This window comes from Lathamus discolor, chromosome 10 (genome assembly GCF_037157495.1).
Source record: "Lathamus discolor isolate bLatDis1 chromosome 10, bLatDis1.hap1, whole genome shotgun sequence".
NCBI classification, from domain to species: Eukaryota; Metazoa; Chordata; class Aves; order Psittaciformes; family Psittacidae; genus Lathamus; species Lathamus discolor.
The window spans coordinates 20,252,857-20,270,451 of record NC_088893.1 but is presented as its reverse complement, the minus strand read 5'-3'; the positions used below and the strand labels follow the sequence as shown (position 1 = coordinate 20,270,451).

Below are 17,595 nucleotides of genomic sequence, written 5' to 3'. Positions count from 1 at the left end.
CAGGCTGACCCATTTCATAATGTTTATTTTAACCTTCTGCCCAGAAATGGTAATAGTTTTACATGAGGAAAACTGCTGAGCCCTGTCACAGAATGTGTTTAAATTACTCAATTTGAAATATGTCAGATGCCCTTTGATACAGCCCAGAGGGGTTAGGAGAAAACTTGCCAAACGGCCAAATAGTGGCTTTGTGTCAAGTGCCCTGAGAAACATCCCACAACTGAATCTCTTACACTTACCCCTGTGTCATGCAGCTTAACCTCATGTGCACTTTGAGTTCTCGCTGTTACTCCTTGCCTGTTAAAGTCTAACATGATGCCAGTGTTTGTACACTGATGTATGTGGTATGTGTGTTGGTGTATGTCACCTGTATAGCTCTTGGTACTGTCTGGGTATGAGGATGTACCACACATAGTCCTTTAACATTCAGAAGGAATTGTCCAACAGCATGCATTTGGGAATGATGGGATTTAGGCTTGTACTTTTGGGGGGTTTAATACAGTTTTGATAGCTTGTAGTTCTCTCCGACTTTCAAAACCCATCAAAACCCTGTTAAGGGTCTCGTTTCCACATAGTGTTTCCTAGGATGCTTGTGAGGGCACGTTATATGATGCTCTTGCTGGGCTAAGGAAGGGAGAACTGAAAAAGGAAGCAGTGTGGGAGGAACTGGTACAGTTTCATACCCAAATCTTACTCTTAACTTACAGTGGGATTCAGTTTTGTCTGTATCATTTAGATTATAATGCTGAATAGGTGATGTCTTAGAAACAGTGACACCTCATTAACAAAGATTTTCCTTTGATGGTTGATTCGTCTTTCCATTGATGGATAGGAACCATACTGCAGTACAAAGGTAGCAACATGCAATTGCAATAAGGGGTGTTGCTTTAAGAATGTAGAAGGATGTGAGAAGTAGAAAGTCACTTGAAAAACTGAGAAGTGGCAAATTGATGCTATCACCAGTGAGCAAATATGTGTTAAATCTTGGTGGACTTCTCAACAGTACTGAAAGAAGGAGTAATCTCATCTCCCGTCTGATCCACCATCACCCTTCTTTACACAGATTAAATACTTTGGGACTGCCAGACCTTGAGACCTTTGTCACGTAGTGACCAAGCTGAATTTTTAAGTGAAGTTTGCACTGAACTGTTGTGTTGACCATTGATAACAGAGCTTACTGAGCAGTCCTTGGTAAAGACAGGCTTCCTTTGTGGCACTGGGATTTCAGACGTCATGCTCCCCTCACGCTGCAGTTCTAAGCCAGTGTTTATATGTGGTGACCAAGGCAATCTCCCTGAATGTGTTCGCTGGATTAAAAAGCACCATGATTTTGCTGTGGGATAGATCACGTACTACTGCCTTACCATTTGCCTGTACAGTCTCTGCTGCTCTTGAATGAAGCATGGAAGAACTTGGATGTAGACCTTTCAGATATCTAGACATACAACTAATTCTTATGCTTTTATTTCTCAGGCAGAGAATGAATCTACCGTGTATGTATGAACAGTGCAAACATATGCTCATGGTTGCCCGAGAGCTGTCACGGCTTCAAGTCTCATATGAGGAGTATCTCTGCATGAAAACTTTGCTTCTCCTCTCTACAAGTAGGTGAATAGTTAAATACCTATGGGAACAATGTAAGTTTAACCTGCCAGTACTCTGCATGTGCATGTGTAGTTCAAAGTGCTGTTAAGCATCTGATACCAAATAAAAGTCAAAATGTGCATCTTGGCACCTGACTGTGTAGGGTAAGTGAAGGAAGTTCTGCTCTTAGCAGACATTCATGCTGAGATATTACATATATTATCTTTTATATTTACACTGAATAATAGCATTAATTCTTACAAACAGATGAGAACAGGTGAAGCCAGGTTGGACACAGGGGCTTGGAGCAAGCTGCTCTAGTGGAAGGTGACCCTGCCCATGGCAGGGGTTGGAACTGGATGAGCTTTAAGGTCCCTTCCACCACAAACCATCCCATGATTTTATGACAGTGTGGTAGCATTGGGCTTTTCCCCAGTGCAAGCAGGAGGCTCCTGCAGCCCAGCGTGGGGCCAGCTCACTGCTGCCATGACCAGTTCCTCCCCGTGCCGTCCCCTCGTCTCCCTGGCAGGGCCGGTGCATCCTCGCCTGCCAAGCCCAGAACTGGGACAAGGGCTCCTTTCAGAGGGAACTCTTGGCTCCACGCTGCCGTGGGCTTTGTAGCAACTTGAAACTTCCCCAAAACTGCAGATTTCAAGCAGTTTCTGAAATCTCTCCCAAAAATTCCTCAAGTGTTTTGGATGTGGTGTAGGCCAACTTTCCTTACAGGAATTGGAAATTTCCTTCAAGAAATTTCCATGGCAGGAATGGTGAAGAGGCAGCACTCGTACAGTTAAGCCCATTCACGAGTGAGGAGTGGCAGCCCTGGTGTTAACCAGCAGAAGGCCTCTTTGTTATGTTTGCAGTGGAAGACAATACGTTTCCACATTTCTCTCTGAGTACATACATTGTGTGAGGGGAATGTTGTGGAACCTCTGAAAACTGAGGAGCTGGAATTTGTACAGCTTTTTAATCCATGACTTCACAATTTTAATTTCTGCTTATTGTGTTCCTGTGTTTTCCAAGAGAAGAGGAAGGAGGAGTAAAGCAGGAATCCCACACGGGTCTAGACACATAGCTCGCACATGGACGTAGCACACAGACCTTTCCGTTTAAGTCGTTGAAGCAGCAGTTGATGTTGTCATGTCCTGTGTAGACGAGGCAGACAAAATACTTCCACATCTCACGGATGCTGACAGTGTAGCAAGGGTTGGATTTTGTAAGGATGGGAGTGTGGTTTAGAGGCCTCTTTCCTTTCTCTTGCTTTCAGTCAGCCTCGTCTCAGCTCTCTATCTTCTTTTTCCATTCACTTCACCAAGGTAACCAAACGCTTCAAATCAAGCATCGTAAGGACCATGGGAGTTCACATTCTTGATTTGTCCTCATCTCTTCGCTTGGCCTCGGCCTTTAGAAGGACCATCCCAGTAGGAGAACATAGGCACAGGGACTTAACATGGATTTCAGTCTGAATACGTGCCTCAGTCTCCGCACTTTGGGTTCCTAACCCACAGCTCCTCCTCTGTCCAGTGCTATCACAGTGTTCCATCCCTATTCCAAGAAGCTCAGCCCAGGTCCTCCCTGGCTTGGGCAGCCAGGTTGTTGTCCAGTCTCTCTGTTACTGCCTTGCCTGGATGCGTTACTTGATCCATGTCAGGAGGCTTGGAACTAGATGATCTTTCAAGATCCATTCTGAGCCAAGTCATCCCATGATCCTGCCCATGATCCTGCCCCTGCTCCTCCCTCAGCACGCAGAGTTTTGATGGAATCTGTCTAATGTCACGTTTCCCCAGACATTGAGAACACAGAGCTCCAGCCCTGGTGGGTCCTCACCAAGGCACTTCCAGGGCTCAGTGCTGTTGCTTCCATGGTCCAGTTCCCTTCCTTCTGTTTCTTGTTGGGTTACCTTTGGGGTTTTTATTTTCACTTTCAGCAGTGCGATGCTGTTGGTTCAACTGCTCATCGGTCTCGATTCCCACACTCTTTCCTTGTCTCTCCTCTGTCCTTCCTTTAAGTCATTTTTGTGTAACTGATGTAAGAGGAGTTAAATAATGGCACAGTTTGTAGATGTGTAATGTCTTAAAGGTTTGTATCAATGTTACAGTTCCTAAGGAAGGCCTGAAGAGTCAATCTTTATTTGAAGAAATCCGTATGACATACATTAAGGAGCTGGGAAAGGCCATAGTGAAGAGAGAAGGGAACTCGAGCCAGAACTGGCAGCGTTTCTATCAACTGACTAAACTGCTGGACTCTATGCATGATGTAAGTTGTGAAACGGACGCTTTAGACATTCCAGATGGTTGAGTTTGGGGATATGACAGTAATCTCCTCTATCCTTTCTGCATTTGAAGGGATGAGTATCAGGGGGGTGGGATGGAGGAGACAGTCGTGCTCCCCTACTCCAACTAAAGGCTCCTTGGAGGAGGTGAACGTGGTGCTTTCAGTCTGCTTTTGCAGTGGACTCGACAGCAGTTCGTTTTGTCATTGATGCCATTTTCAGTCTTTTAATCTTTTCGGTCTTTAAATTTCAAAAACTTCAGTTTTTAAATATTATGTGGCTTTAAAATGGAGGAACTGAGGAATTGTCACTGGTGTTGCAGTAGCAGCAGAGATGGGGAGTTTAAAACCAAAATTATCTCAGAGACCAGCAATTCAAGAATCTATGGAATTGTTTGAAACTGCATTAAAATCATGCATCAGCACTGGTTTTAGTAGGAGTAGCGGTCTAATTTTGCAGAGAATTCCAGAATTCAGGCTGCCTCCTCTTGCGGTATGTACTCTCAAATGTGCAGATGGTACAAAGTAGTGCTGAAGCTGGATAAGGCAAAGGCAACTTTGAGACCTCAACATTGTTTTGTCTTTCTTGTTGCTGTACCAAACACCTGGAAAGATCTTGAGCTTGTCCATGGGTACTTTATGCGCTGGAATGGGAACGAGACAAAACCTCTTCAGGATTTGTAAAGACCTTGCACGAGCTGTTGTTTTCTATTAGCAGACCAATTACAGGACTTGCTAATTAAACTGAGGGTAATTAGCACCCAGGCGGGTGCTGGCCTGCGCCGCTGTGGAGGCAGAGGAGGGGAGGGAGGAAGGATGTGGGTTAATAGTTCCTCTGTACGTATTTGTGTGAAAGTAATTCTTTGCTTTATCGCTTGTAGGTGGTTGAAAATCTTCTGAGCTTTTGCTTCCAGACATTTTTGGATAAATCCATGAGTATTGAGTTCCCAGAAATGTTGGCAGAAATCATCAGCAATCAGATACCAAAATATTCAAATGGAAATATCAAGAAGCTCTTATTTCATCAGAAGTGACTGCCTTAACACAAAAGGGTTGCCTTAAGAAAACGTCAAATGATAGCTTTTTTTTTTTTTTTGTAAAGAAAAAAAAAACCCTACAGACCCTGTTGGTTTTGTCCTTGCAGCGGTGTTTCTTTTGTAATTATGCACTACATGTGGTTTACAGAGGGCCAAGAGTTAGGCTGGAGGAGCGGCGGAGTGCTCGCCTTGGTAAAGGAGTGGGGAGAAGGGCAAGGAAAAGGAGTGGTGTTGGTCAGAAATTCTCTCTCTCCCCTCGTGCAACATCCCTGGATGCGTCGGAGCCAGCGGGGCCAGGCTGGATGCTCCGGACATTGTGCTGGTGGGGGAGTTGCTGCAGTTGGCTGAGACAATTTTCTAGGCTTTTTTGTTTTTGTTTTGTTTCATTTTGGGTTTTTTTTTTTTTTTAGTCAAGTGTTTTGGATTTTCTTTTTTAAGGTAGCGTTTGGTTCCTGCATGTGTAACCTGAGGAACGTTTACAAGTGTATATCGGAAAAGGGAAGTTGTGCCTTTTATAGCTATTGCTGTCTGGTTTTAGCCATTTCCTTTAACTTTCTATACCGTGAACTCGGCTTGTTCATTTTTTCTTACCTGATTTTTTTGTAATACTTCAAGATGCCTATTGTACAGCTGGTTTTATAAGGTGGGGCAGCTCGTAGCTTTCCTAAATGACCTCTAGACATTAATCCTCGAGTATATTCACACGATGAAAATGGGTTTGGCCTTTTCTAACCTAAGAGCTTTCAACTGTCCAAGCGACCATCAAGATTTGGCATTTTTTAAGGGCCAGGGTGGGTGGGAGAGCTCTCAAATCTAATTCAATAGATGTGAAAGAAACAACTGCTTTTGGCTTAGGTGCAAAAGTGTTGGATATGCAGATTCATAGAAGATTAGCCCAGTCCTAAACTGGATGTAAATGAGCAGGTTATTTTATATACTGAAGACAAAAAAAAGCCTGATTTTTGCATATGATGCAACAGCCATAACTGAGAGTCACGGGCTGCACTGATGCCAAGAAGCTCAGTCCTGACTGCCCATCAGGAAATTTTCAGGAAAATATGCATAGCTTAAAGACAAGTTTACTTCTGTGTGGAGAAACTCACGTTTTCTATACACTGAGATCTGTCATCACACAAGTATATCCGGAGAAACGCCACTGACGTAGAGGCAGACGTGTAATTATACCCAGTGGTTTGGTTTTGTTCTGTTCTCTTGTGTCGGTTCTAGAGCTCTCTCCGTGGGGCAGGAGGAGGGAAGAGCAGCCGGAGCAGCAGAGCTTCGAGCCCCATTCCCACATCTCTATGGCTGCTGCTGGGCCCATCCTCTTCCCTGGAGAGCAGGAAAGCTCCGCTACTGATCTCGTGGTCTTAGAGTCGTACGTCAAACCGTCTGTGTTTGTAAGGCTGCATCCCTTCACCCCAATGACTAGCGTGCCATAAAACTCCCCTGGGTCTTGTGAATTTCTCCTTGTTGCCATTGATACCGATATTTTAAACCGTTTAGAAGCTGTAGTAGCCTTTTCTACGTGCACCTTAACAATTTTCTGTATCTCAAAATTGAACTCTTTCCTAAGCCACTCTAAAATCTGATTTTTACGCAAAGTGGCCAGAGTATTTGTGTAATAGAAACGAGAAAGATCATCTGATAAAATACAAAACCTAATATATTTTTATATTTAGTTATAGTTTCAAATATGTATAATCGGTATATTCGCTGATCCGAGAAAAGAAGGGAAGGGCTACTGCAGCTTTAAAAGCAATTTATTAAATGACTGTAAAATAGCTTGTATAGTGTATAATAAGGATGATTTTTAGATGACAGATTGCTTTATCATGATACATGTAATTATATTTTTTGTAGGGGTCACAAATATGCTGAATGGTAACCCGTCCCCGCTGGGGTTTGTCTGGAGGTAGTGCTGAAGGCGTCGGGGTTTAGTATCCAAAGAAGTACTCTGTCTCGAAAGGAAAACCTGTGTTCAGTGGGTGTTGAGTTTTTAATGTTTTATCAAATCACTGTGTACAAATCCCAGCTGGAGCTTGGATGGAATACTCCTATCTGTATGGTCGGTTACCATTCGCCAGGCGTTGCTAAATCCGACCTCCGCTGCAGGCGATGTCACGGGGAAGATGCGTGTGAGCACCCACACCTACACCTCTGAGCAGACGGGGGTAGTTTCACATACAGCCTCACCTACCACAGCAGAAACAGCTCGACAAATTGGGCAATAATACACATACAGGTACCAGCAATATGTAAATACGGAGCATAGGTTGTTCACCATACACTAGCACGTTTCTGTTGTTCGCAGAAGGTGGTTTCCGAGCAAAATAGGAAACTAAATTTTCACCCTTTCTTAAAGCCCTTTTTGAATGCTATACCTGTTAAGAAAAGCTCCTATATTCAGTACTTTGGAGTAAAATATCATCTTTAATAAAAAGGAAAAGTAACCACTCTCTTCTCTTTGACCTGTAAAGGATATATGAGCATTTTCTAACAGGGAAGGGCAAGTTCAGTATCGCAGTTACAACTCCTACCCCCATTTCATGCAACTTCACACAACCGTTTGAGATACAGATAGGAGTTCCGTGCTGCTCCCGGGGGCTCTTCAGCTAAAGGAGAACTGGGGTTACTTTGGAGAAAGGTTTTAAAATTGCATCCCCAGGAACCTTGATTTGAGCTTGCGTGGAAGAGTGGTGGTGCGAGCGGGTGTGCGATGGGTGTGCAAGCATCTGCGCGTCCATAGACACAAATACAGAACTTCTCTTCTTGCCAGCAGAAAAGTAACGGGAGTGAACATGAACAAATGATCCCCATCTTGAGAGAACCGGTAACGGAGGAGAAGAGAGGCTCTACCCCCTCCTAGTCTGTATCCCTTTATATTCCTTTTTAGTTTAGGGATTTAAGGAAAAAAATAAAAAGGAAACTGTGATGTTAGAAGAAAGCAATCGTCCTGTACGTGCTGTTAGGTTTTAAACTTCACCATTAGAAGTCCGTAGTGCTTTAGTAAGCAGTGAGAAGTCCGTGTCCTGTGTATCCGTAGTCCTTGTAGCAGTGGGTAGTATCTGCACTCTGGATAAAGCAGGGAGAATTCTGACTTCGTCTCTTCAGTGCCTTATCACAAAGTGCATCGACCGAGGGGCGGCCGCCGGCAGCCCGAGCAGCGCCAGGAATGGCCTTAGCGGGAGAAGCGGGAGCTCCGGGAATGGCCTTAGCGGGAGCAGCAGGAGCGGGGCCGGGGGCTGGGGATGGAGCTGGGAAATGACCTCGCCATTTCACAGACAGGGGTAGAAAACAGGAGGAGGAAAGTGCCTGGATGAACATCAGCTCAATCCTGTTTCCCGTAGTCGAACTTCAGCGAGTGAGGACTGGAGGGTCACACCTTAGCGTGAGGGTTTCGGAGGGTGTTCGTAGAGTAGTTACGCTCTATCCTTAGTCCAGTCTGCAACCGGGTGTTGCTGAGCCATTGATGCCACATAGGAACCAAATTTTCAGGAAAGGACTGGGGCCTCCGAGGCAGCGGGAGGCTCCGGGGTGCTGATGAAAGGCTGTGTGTATGGAAATACCCCACCTCCCAACTAACGTGCATAACAGCATAGAGTCAGCGATGTGTCATTATTCTATTTTGTATATTAAACAAGAGATATATACTGGGGACAAATCCTATATCGTACCGGTGTATGGCATTATTAAAAAAGAATCATTATTTTTATCACAGTAATTTTAAAACAGCATAAAGGAAATTAAACCAGTGACTCCTGTTTAAAAATGAAAGTTGTAGTTTTTTATTCATGCTGAATAATTCTGTAGTAACAAGTCTGTAGTTTTCACCTACTCAGTGAACTGTTGGACTGTAAAAGCTTGTGTGGAATTGTTGAACATTTATTTTTTCATTTGAATTTGCTGTTCTGGTAATACAAAGCCACACATCTGTACAGAAGTTGCAGTAAATGTGAGCCATTTACAGCAATGCCGAATAATGGACAGAAACCATATAATAAAATTCTGCTTTTTTCATTAAATGGCTCCAAAATGCTTTTGTGGAGTGTTTGCTGTGTACCTGGAGGGGATTGGTTCTCACAACGGAGTCAGCTTCTTCATCTGTTCGCATCGCTCACCTCGTCCGCAGAAATCACTGGTGCTAATGGCCAATGCAGTGGAGTTCTGGAGGGGGAGAGTGTCTGATAGTTGAGTTCAGATGAACAGTTTAACGTGCGTCTCCCAAACCTTGCTGTGTTTGCCACGGCATTCTTAACATCCATTTCTGGGGGCCAGGGGGGTGGAATTGATGCCCCAGTTTCTGAGAAAAACAGCTCAAGGTGGAGTTAGGGAAAAACCAGAATGGATTTAAAATGTGCTACTAAAATGGTTCTTGATGATTTCACACTTGTCCAAAACACAGGACCTCAGCCTGGTTGGCGTTGAAGGGAGCTTAAAGCTCATCCAGTCCCAACCCCTGCCACAGGCAGGGACACCTTCCATAGAGCAGGGTGCTCCCAGCCCTGTCCGGCCTGGCGCTGAACACCAACCAGTTTCAAGAGCCTTGGTCTCCCAGCTCCTGCATTTACACATGTTGGGGTTTCACTTGTGCCACTTCTTTTTGCGCGCTCACACCCCCAAGCCTTGGGGCTTTTCCACCACCAAGGGCTGAAGCAGTCCTCCCAGAGGACAGATACCGCCTCCAGCCTGCAAAGAAAGCCCCAAGAGATGGCTTGGAAAATCATTCCCCAATCAGCAATGCTGGAAACATCTCTGTGGGGCTGGGGACGCCGCGCTTGGTGTTCAGAACGTCTCTAGGCCCCCAACCAAAACCCACTGCTGCCACATTCCTTCCCTGCCACGTCACCGCTGGAGTTCTTGAAAAGCAACTTATCTTCAGAACATCAGGAAATAAAACTGTTCTCTTCCTTCACACGGCTCATGCCTGTACCCCATTGTACAGCAGCGTGAGAGTCGTGCCATCATAAAATCTCATTTAGCAGCAGCTCAAAATGCCAGCTTCCAGCAGGGAGGGATTTCTTTGAATTGTTTGCAATGAAACCAAGGGCTTACATAAAGTTCACTTTGGGAATTTCCAGGCTCGATGGCTGCAGACTGGGGCCGGAGGCAATACACGGACAGGAGTGACAATTACTCCATCTATCCGCGTAACAGTTCTGAATGATGCTTTGGGGAGATGCAGCAGATCCATGGGTTACAAACCACTCCATGGCACTTCCATGGGGTCAGCCAGCTCAGTTCGGTTCCTTATCAGTGATGCTGATAATTTCATTTCTGGGGAGACCTGAAACTGGTCTAGGTAGCACATGAAAAGGTGTATCTATTCAACTTACAGCACGGCTGGAGCAATGGCAACTGAAGAAACGCTCCAAAGGGGGTTGGAAGTTCCTTGGTCTCCAATGGCCAAACCCATGGATGGAAACTTGCTCTGAAGCAAACCGGAGTGGTGGCAGCAGTAAACATTAAATACATCACAGACCTGGCACAGCACTAAAGCATGATTAAGGATATTCTCTGAGGTCACAACAGAGACCTTTACATTTAGAACATAACAAGTAAGTGGAATCCTTCTAATTACAGGCCCTGTTGATGCAAGATCAAACCACATGAAAACATCGAGGCAAAACTGCTGATGCAGCACCTAATACGGCCACTAATTGCGTTGCTAATGCGCGAGGACAGGGGTTGTACTGTCCGCTTGATGTGATACACGGTGGAAAAGTGACCCACTGCGCTAGGTTAAGTCGGGCAGGAGCAGGACAGGAAGCGTGGCTCCGGCTCCCTCCGGCATCCGCGGCTGTGGGATTCTGTGTCCTAACCCTTGCCAGGAGGATTTTCTGGTTCGGGCCCCACTGGGACGTTTCTTTGTTTAAAGAAGAATGAGGGCGAGCAGGCTCAGCTCCGCGCTGCTCCTCGGCCAAGCACCGCATCCAGCGGGATGCACTGGGAAGGGTTCATGTGTGCAAGGAAGGCACAACGCCCTCGGCAGCATCCCCAGGGAAAGCCATGCAGCACTTGGGATGCCTCAGATCTTACCTCAATGTGTTCCCTGTCAGTTTAAAGCCATGTTTAAACATTGGGGGGGGTTCTCCATCTTCTCTTTATTCCCTCCTTTTCATTAAAGCAGGCCAGGTTGCATCCAACACTGAGCACTCATAGCATCCCCCTTCTTCTGCAGTCGGGACACACTACGACTGTGACAAGTCCCTTTGCACAGAGGTGTCTGGGGGAGGACAAGGAGGGCAAGGACAGAGTTGGTGCTTTGTAGTCACAAGGCTTTCATGCACAGCTATGTGCAGATACAGAGATAGAGGTAGACAGAGATGATATAGATAATATAGATGATAGAGATACAGAGATATGGATACAGATGATATAAATATAGATGATACAGTTATATAGATACAGATATATACATATATAGATATAGATATAGATACAGATATAGATACATATAATATAGATATAGATATGGATATAGATATAAATATGGATATAACCTGTGTCTGTCTCCCATGAGCACGCCGTGGCCGCGGGGCTGTGCCTGTTCCCCAGCTGCACACACGTGTGAGCTCCAGCTCCTGCACTGCTGACAGGGGTTGGAGGAGGGGAACGGGACCCAGAAACAAAACCCATCGCTGGCCGAGGCCGCGGGGCCGGATCCAGCAGCCTGCAGAGCGCAGCCAAACCAGCAGCGCGTTGCCTGCACCACCGCAGCGAGCAGCCCCTCTGCAGCGAGGGCGCAACACGGGCAGCATCACAGAGCCCCGGTCACTGCCGGGGGCACTGAGCGGGGGCACATGGAGCAGATACAGAGATTGAGAGGGACGTGGAGCTGCTGGAGCGAGGGCAGAGGAGGCCACGGAGCTGCTGCGAGGGCTGGAGCAGCTCTGCTCTGGAGCCAGGCTGAGAGAGCTGGGCTGGGGCAGTCTGGAGAAGAGAAGGCTCCTGAAGGGGAGACCTGAGAGCAGCTCCAGTGCCTAAAGGGGCTGCAAGAGAGGGAAGAGGCTTTCCCTGCAGTGGGCACAGCCCTGCCTGGCTGCCCTGTTCCCCAGGAGCAACAATGACAGCCTGCCACTGCCACCATGGAGTGGGGACATGGAACATGGGACATGGACCGTGCTGGGGAGACGGACCAGGGTAAACACTGATACAGTGATGAACTTGGGGAAACAGGGGCTGCCAGGGGATCGGGAGCTCTGAAACCATGACATTTGTCCTATAAGGCATTAAGAAACAGTATCTGCCTAAATAATACTCACAAACAGCTTGACAAATACTTCCCCCTTGCCAGACAATGGTGTTTCTGCCATTCCCCCTCGTACGCTGCTGTTAATGCTGCTCCGCAGAGGTCCAGCTTGTGCCCCTACTTGGCCGCCGGCCCCACCGCAGTTGTGCTGCTGCACAAAGCATCCTCAGCCACAAACCAGCCTTCATTAACTCCTCAGTTCTCTCGTGCTCTTTGCTTGCAGGCAGCCCTCCCATGGCCGAGCTGCAGCAGGGCCTCGCGTTGCTCCTACCACAGACACACGATTCACCTTCTGCACGGCTCAGAGCCGGCGAGATCACCCCAAAACAACAGTAACAAACCCCAACCAGCCCAGCCCAGCCCTAGGCAAGACAAACCCCAATGGGGGTTGCTTCCACAGCTCCCCTTCGGTGGAGATGCTGCTTCCTAGGGGGGGCGGCCCCCTCCAAACCCTGCCGTGGGGCTGGGGGTCCCCCCGGGCCCCCCATGCCGGCCGGGGCTCGCCGAGCGCAGTGGGTCTGAACGAGCCCGAAGCTGTCGGTCTAAAAATATCCTTGTTGCTGGGGGAATAAATCATCAACAGAGAGAGGGAGCTCTGCTGGGTTAATTGGCCCTGCTGCGTGCGGCTGGAGGAGCCTCAGGTACCAGCGCAACGCGGAGCAGCCTCCAGTTGACAGAACAGCGACGGAAGCCAAACTAAAACAAAGACAGCAAATAACAAAGGCAGGGGCAGGCAGGGGCACCTCATGCATTGAGCTGAGCTCTTGGGCAGAAGCTCTTCCCTGTGAGGGTGCTGAGGCGCTGGCACAGGGTGCCCAGAGAAGCTGTGGCTGCCCCATCCCTGGCAGTGCTCAAGGCCAGGTTGGACACAGGGGCTTGGAGCAAGCTGCTCCAGTGGAAGGGGTCCCTGCCCGTGGCAGGGGCTGGGGCTGGAGGAGCTTTAAGGTCCCTTCAACCAAACCAGGCTGGGATTTCCCAGCCCTGGAAACACAGATTCTGGCAGCAGCCGCAAAACCGAGATTTAGAAAGACCCGTGTGAAATATCCATGAAAATCTGGAGCTGCCACCACAGGAAGCTCTGGTCAGGGCGAGGAGGGCACAGGGTGACACTGCACGGGTGACACTGTACGGGTGACACTGCACGGGTGACACTGCACAGGTGACAGTGCACGGGTGACAGTGCACGGGTGACACTGCACAGGTGACAGTGCACGGGTGACAGTGCACAGGTGACAGTGCACGGGTGGCACTGCATGGGTGACAGTGCACGGGTGACAGTGCACGGATGGCACTGCACGGGTGACAGTGCATGGGTGACACTGTACGGGTGACACTGCATGGGTGACACTGTACGGGTGACACTGCATGGGTGACACTGTACGGGTGACAGTGCACGGGTGACAGTGCACGGGTGACAGTGCAGGGGTAACACTGCACAGGTGACACTGCACGGGTGACAGTGCACGGGTGACACTGCACAGGTGACAGTGCACGGGTGACAGTGCACGGGTCACCACTCTCTGCTGCACCAGCCCAGCCCTGGCCACCACCCAGGTCAGCAGCTCCGCCTCAGGAGCACATCGCAGGTGAACCCCACGGAGCGAGCCCGTCTGCACAAGGGCTCCTCCAGCAGCAGCTGCAGCACGAGCTCAAACCAAACCCAAAGCATTGCGGCAGGGCCCGGCTGGGTGCGAGGCCATGGGCAGGCACCGGCCCCACGGCAGCCCCAGCCCTGGCCGGGTGGCCCGGGGCTGGCACCGCTCGGTGTGGGCTGGGAGCCCTCTTGGCTGTTGCCCGAAGGGCAGGATCAGCCCGGCGCTGTGCCATCGGCCGGTAACACACCATGGCCCTGCGAGGCTCCAACGGGGGCTGCAAACCCCGCTCCTCCCGCGGGATCTGCGTGAAGGGAATGCTCTGCTTGGGTTAACGAGACCCTGCTCGTCCACGGCGCCCCTTTCATCGCCCCTTACATCCTCTCTATCAACTCACTTCGGCTGCTGACGAAGGCTCTGGCCCATGCAGGTATTTAATTACCTGATTGCCATGGGTAACCCTGGTGCAGGGAAGGGGCAGCAGGGAGCAGGATGCTCTCAGGACCCCAGGGTGAGGGGCCACACGTTGGCAGGGACACCAGAACCCTGCTCTGGGCACGGGTTTGGTTAACTCCACCATCTCCCCCACACCCAGCCCCTCTTCCTGCCTCCTCCATCTCACCTGAGCCCCGGGGCAGGTTTCCAGGGTGCTGGGGTTTTATTTCCCCCCTTCCTGAGTGCGTCAGTGAGTTTTAGAGCAGAGGTGTGATTTTCTAGAGCCCTTTGTCTGAGGTTTAGAGGCAAGAATAAGCTTCATTAACGGGAGGGAGGGTTTCTCATCAGTAATAGGTAGGTGCTACCTCGTGAACCCTCAAACGGCTGTGCTAAATTACCAGCTGCTTTGCTGTGCTTGTCTTCAAATAATCAGCTCCTCACCCAGAGAATGGAACTTTATAAATGGCTGTTTCTTAAAAAACCCAACACCTTTTCATCTTCAGCTCCCCGAAGCTAAAGATGCGTTAGCCCGAGCTGGAACTGCTTTGAGGCTTCAGACTTCAATGCACTTGCGAAGTGGAACAGGTCCCTTCAGCACTGGGCTCTTTTTGTGTGGGTAACGTTCCTCCGCTACAGACCCATTGACTTCAGCCAGAGCTGCACTGATGGGGCTGGTGGGTGCTGCTCAGCTGCCCATGCAGCCCCTGCATTGATCTCCACCTCCCCTGGGGCAGGTTCAAGCCATTCCCCTTGGCCTGTCCCTACAGGCCCTTGTCCCAAGCCCCTCTCCAGGTTTCCTGCAGCCCCTTCTGGCACTGGGGCTGCTCTCAGGTCTCCCCCGAGCCTTGAGCCCTTACCTGCACCTCACCTCCCACTGCAGCTCCCGTGGGTGTGGGCTTCACTCTTTTCCTTGCCCTCAAGCCTCGAGTCGCGGCCGCAGGTCTCCAGGGAGCAGGGCGATGTCCCGGCTGGCTGTGAGGAGCCCACGCACCGGATCCCACCCTTCCCCATTCAGCAGCTCCCGGGATATCCCTGCTTCCCCCAGGGTGCAGGCTGGCGGAGCAGAGTCCTGACCCGGACTGAGATCCTTCTGCAAAGACACCTAAAGGAGCTGAGGGGATGCAGCTCCTCGTGCCCAAGCATCACCTCCAGCCCCAGTGCTCCCCAGGGCAGACAGTGGCCAGAAATGAAGGAAAGGCTCTGGGAGGCACCTCAGGGACTTAAACAAACACTCCGTGAACCTGTTTGGGTTTGTGCTATGAAATCTCCGGGATAAATCAGAGTAACTCCTCTCCAGCACTTACACAGAGCCATCAGCTGGGTACTGCAGCACCCGGATGTGCTGGTGTAACAAGGCTCTGGTGAGCATCCTGCTCCCACCCCTCACCACCATCTTTTAAGCTGTCAGCAGTAAAAGAAGCGATACCTTTGTGGAGGGAACATTCCGGTGCTTCATCCGCAGCTTACCCTGAAATCAGCACCGCAGCTTCTGCGCCAGGGTTAGAGAGCTCCGCGCTCCCCGAGGTGCGGGGACCAGCAGGAGCCCACCTACAAGGTGCAGAGGACAGAGCACCCAGTACCCCCCTGTTACAGCAGTAACGGAGCCCGGCTGCGCTGAGCTGGGATGGTCTGGGCTGCTCTTCAGGCCACTGAACCCAGTGTCGAGACAGGCGCTGACCAGGAGGATGTTTTGTCTGACTGCGGAGCCAGGCGGGAATGGGGAAAGTCCCGGCCATGGTCTGAAATGGTTGCTGTGATCGAGCAACACCGGGCTCAAAGAAAGCGTCCAACTCCAACCCAAACCCAACCCAAGCCAATGCCAACCCCAACCCAACCCCAACCCAAGCCAAGCCAATGCCAATCCCACCCCAACCCCAACCCAAGCCCCAGCAGGACACCGGGAGGTGTGATGGGAGCACTGGCAGCAGCCTGGGTGCTCACAAACCATCCGAGAAGCTTCACTCCCTGTTGTAAAGCCCCCCAAATCCATTGAAGAGGCAAGGGTCCGCGGGGACTTCAGAAAAGCCACGTGTGTCAGTGGCCACCAGGACACGGGGACTAAGGCTGGTGACAGTGGCCTGGCCACAGCCAACTGATGGGGCGCACACCATCAACTTGAACCATGGCAGGACCGTACCCAAGACTTGTGTTTGAACAGATACTATTGCAGTGTCTTCTTTTCTGCTTTACTGCCTGAACTGCTGGGCAGAGAGTACAGGTCAGGCTTCACCTACCAGCACATCTGAACACCCTGCTTGCTCCTCATGTTGACTGATGACTTTCATATTCAGCACCAAATGTCATGTCAAGCTGGTTTAAAACAATATTTTCTATCTGTAATTCCTCTCAGAATAACCCACTGTTTGCTCCATTATTAAACTCCCCCACGGAGGGAGGGTTCCTTCAGAGCTTCAGACAAATCCTGCTTTTGGGAAGTTTTAATTAAAAAAGAATATTCCAGTCGCTCCCCTGCAAGAGCAGCAACTGCTGCTGCTGCTTTGCTTTCCTTCGTCCACAGGACATCTTGTAAATACGTTTGTGTGGGACTTCTATTCCCAATAACTCTCCAGGTAGCACATCCAGACACTCCTAAGAGCATAGGAAAAGGAATTTACTCTCATCCCAGAACAACTTGAGTATCTGAAGAGGCAAAGGGGGACAGTGCACAGAGAGGTTTTGTGAGGATAAGGACTGGCAGCAGCCGGCTGGGACAGGGCAGCCTTAGGAAGAGGTCCCCAAACACCACATCCCCTAAATACGCCTTTTAGAACAGTTCTGATGTGTCTGAGAAACTCATTTGCCCATAGAACACTTCCTGTTCAAAGGCTGAGGGCCACACTGGAGACAGAAGGCTGTGCTGGGAAGACACCGGCTCCAGCAGCAGCCTGAACTTGTTCAGCCTGGAGAAGGCTCCAGGGAGACCTGAGAGCAGCTCCAGTGCCTGAAGGGGCTGCAGGAAACCTGGAGAGGGGCTTGGGACAAGGGCCTGTAGGGACAGGCCAAGGGGAACGGCTTGAACCTGCCCAAGGGGAGACTGAGATGAGCTCTGAGGCAGAAGCTCTTCCCTGTGAGGGTGCTGAGGCGCTGGCACAGGGTGCCCAGAGAAGCTGTGGCTGCCCCATCCCTGGCAGTGCTCAAGGCCAGGCTGGTCCTTTCCAACTCAAACCATTCCATGATTCTATGCTGGGGGAGCAGCTCAGGACAGGACAATCCCGAACACAAGCAAATACTGCTGACAGATGAAATATCAAGCCCTTTTTTTCTCCCCCTCCTTTCCATCAGCTCTTCCCATCCCTCCCCTACACCCCTGGACAGGGGTTCCTGTACTACCCACCCTAGACAGCGCAGGAGCCAGAGCCAGCTCTGAGCAGTCCCCGAGGTCCCGGTGACTTCTGGGGCTGGATTAAGCCCAGCCTGACCCTGTGCT

At 49.8% G+C, this 17,595-nt stretch overlaps 1 protein-coding gene across 1 annotated transcript in view; it reads left to right on the top strand.

Moving 5' to 3' along the window:
* NR3C1 (nuclear receptor subfamily 3 group C member 1) overlaps nucleotides 1-8,914 on the top strand; it is a 62,281-nt gene extending 53,367 nt beyond the window's left edge. The window contains exons 7-9 of the mRNA XM_065690450.1: nucleotides 1,474-1,604; nucleotides 3,683-3,840; nucleotides 4,737-8,914. Of these exons, the coding sequence (XP_065546522.1) occupies nucleotides 1,474-1,604; nucleotides 3,683-3,840; nucleotides 4,737-4,889 (442 nt within the window). The 3' untranslated portion in view covers nucleotides 4,890-8,914. The remainder of the gene's footprint in view (nucleotides 1-1,473; nucleotides 1,605-3,682; nucleotides 3,841-4,736) is intronic.
* Nucleotides 8,915-17,595: the final 8,681 nt, after the last annotated feature.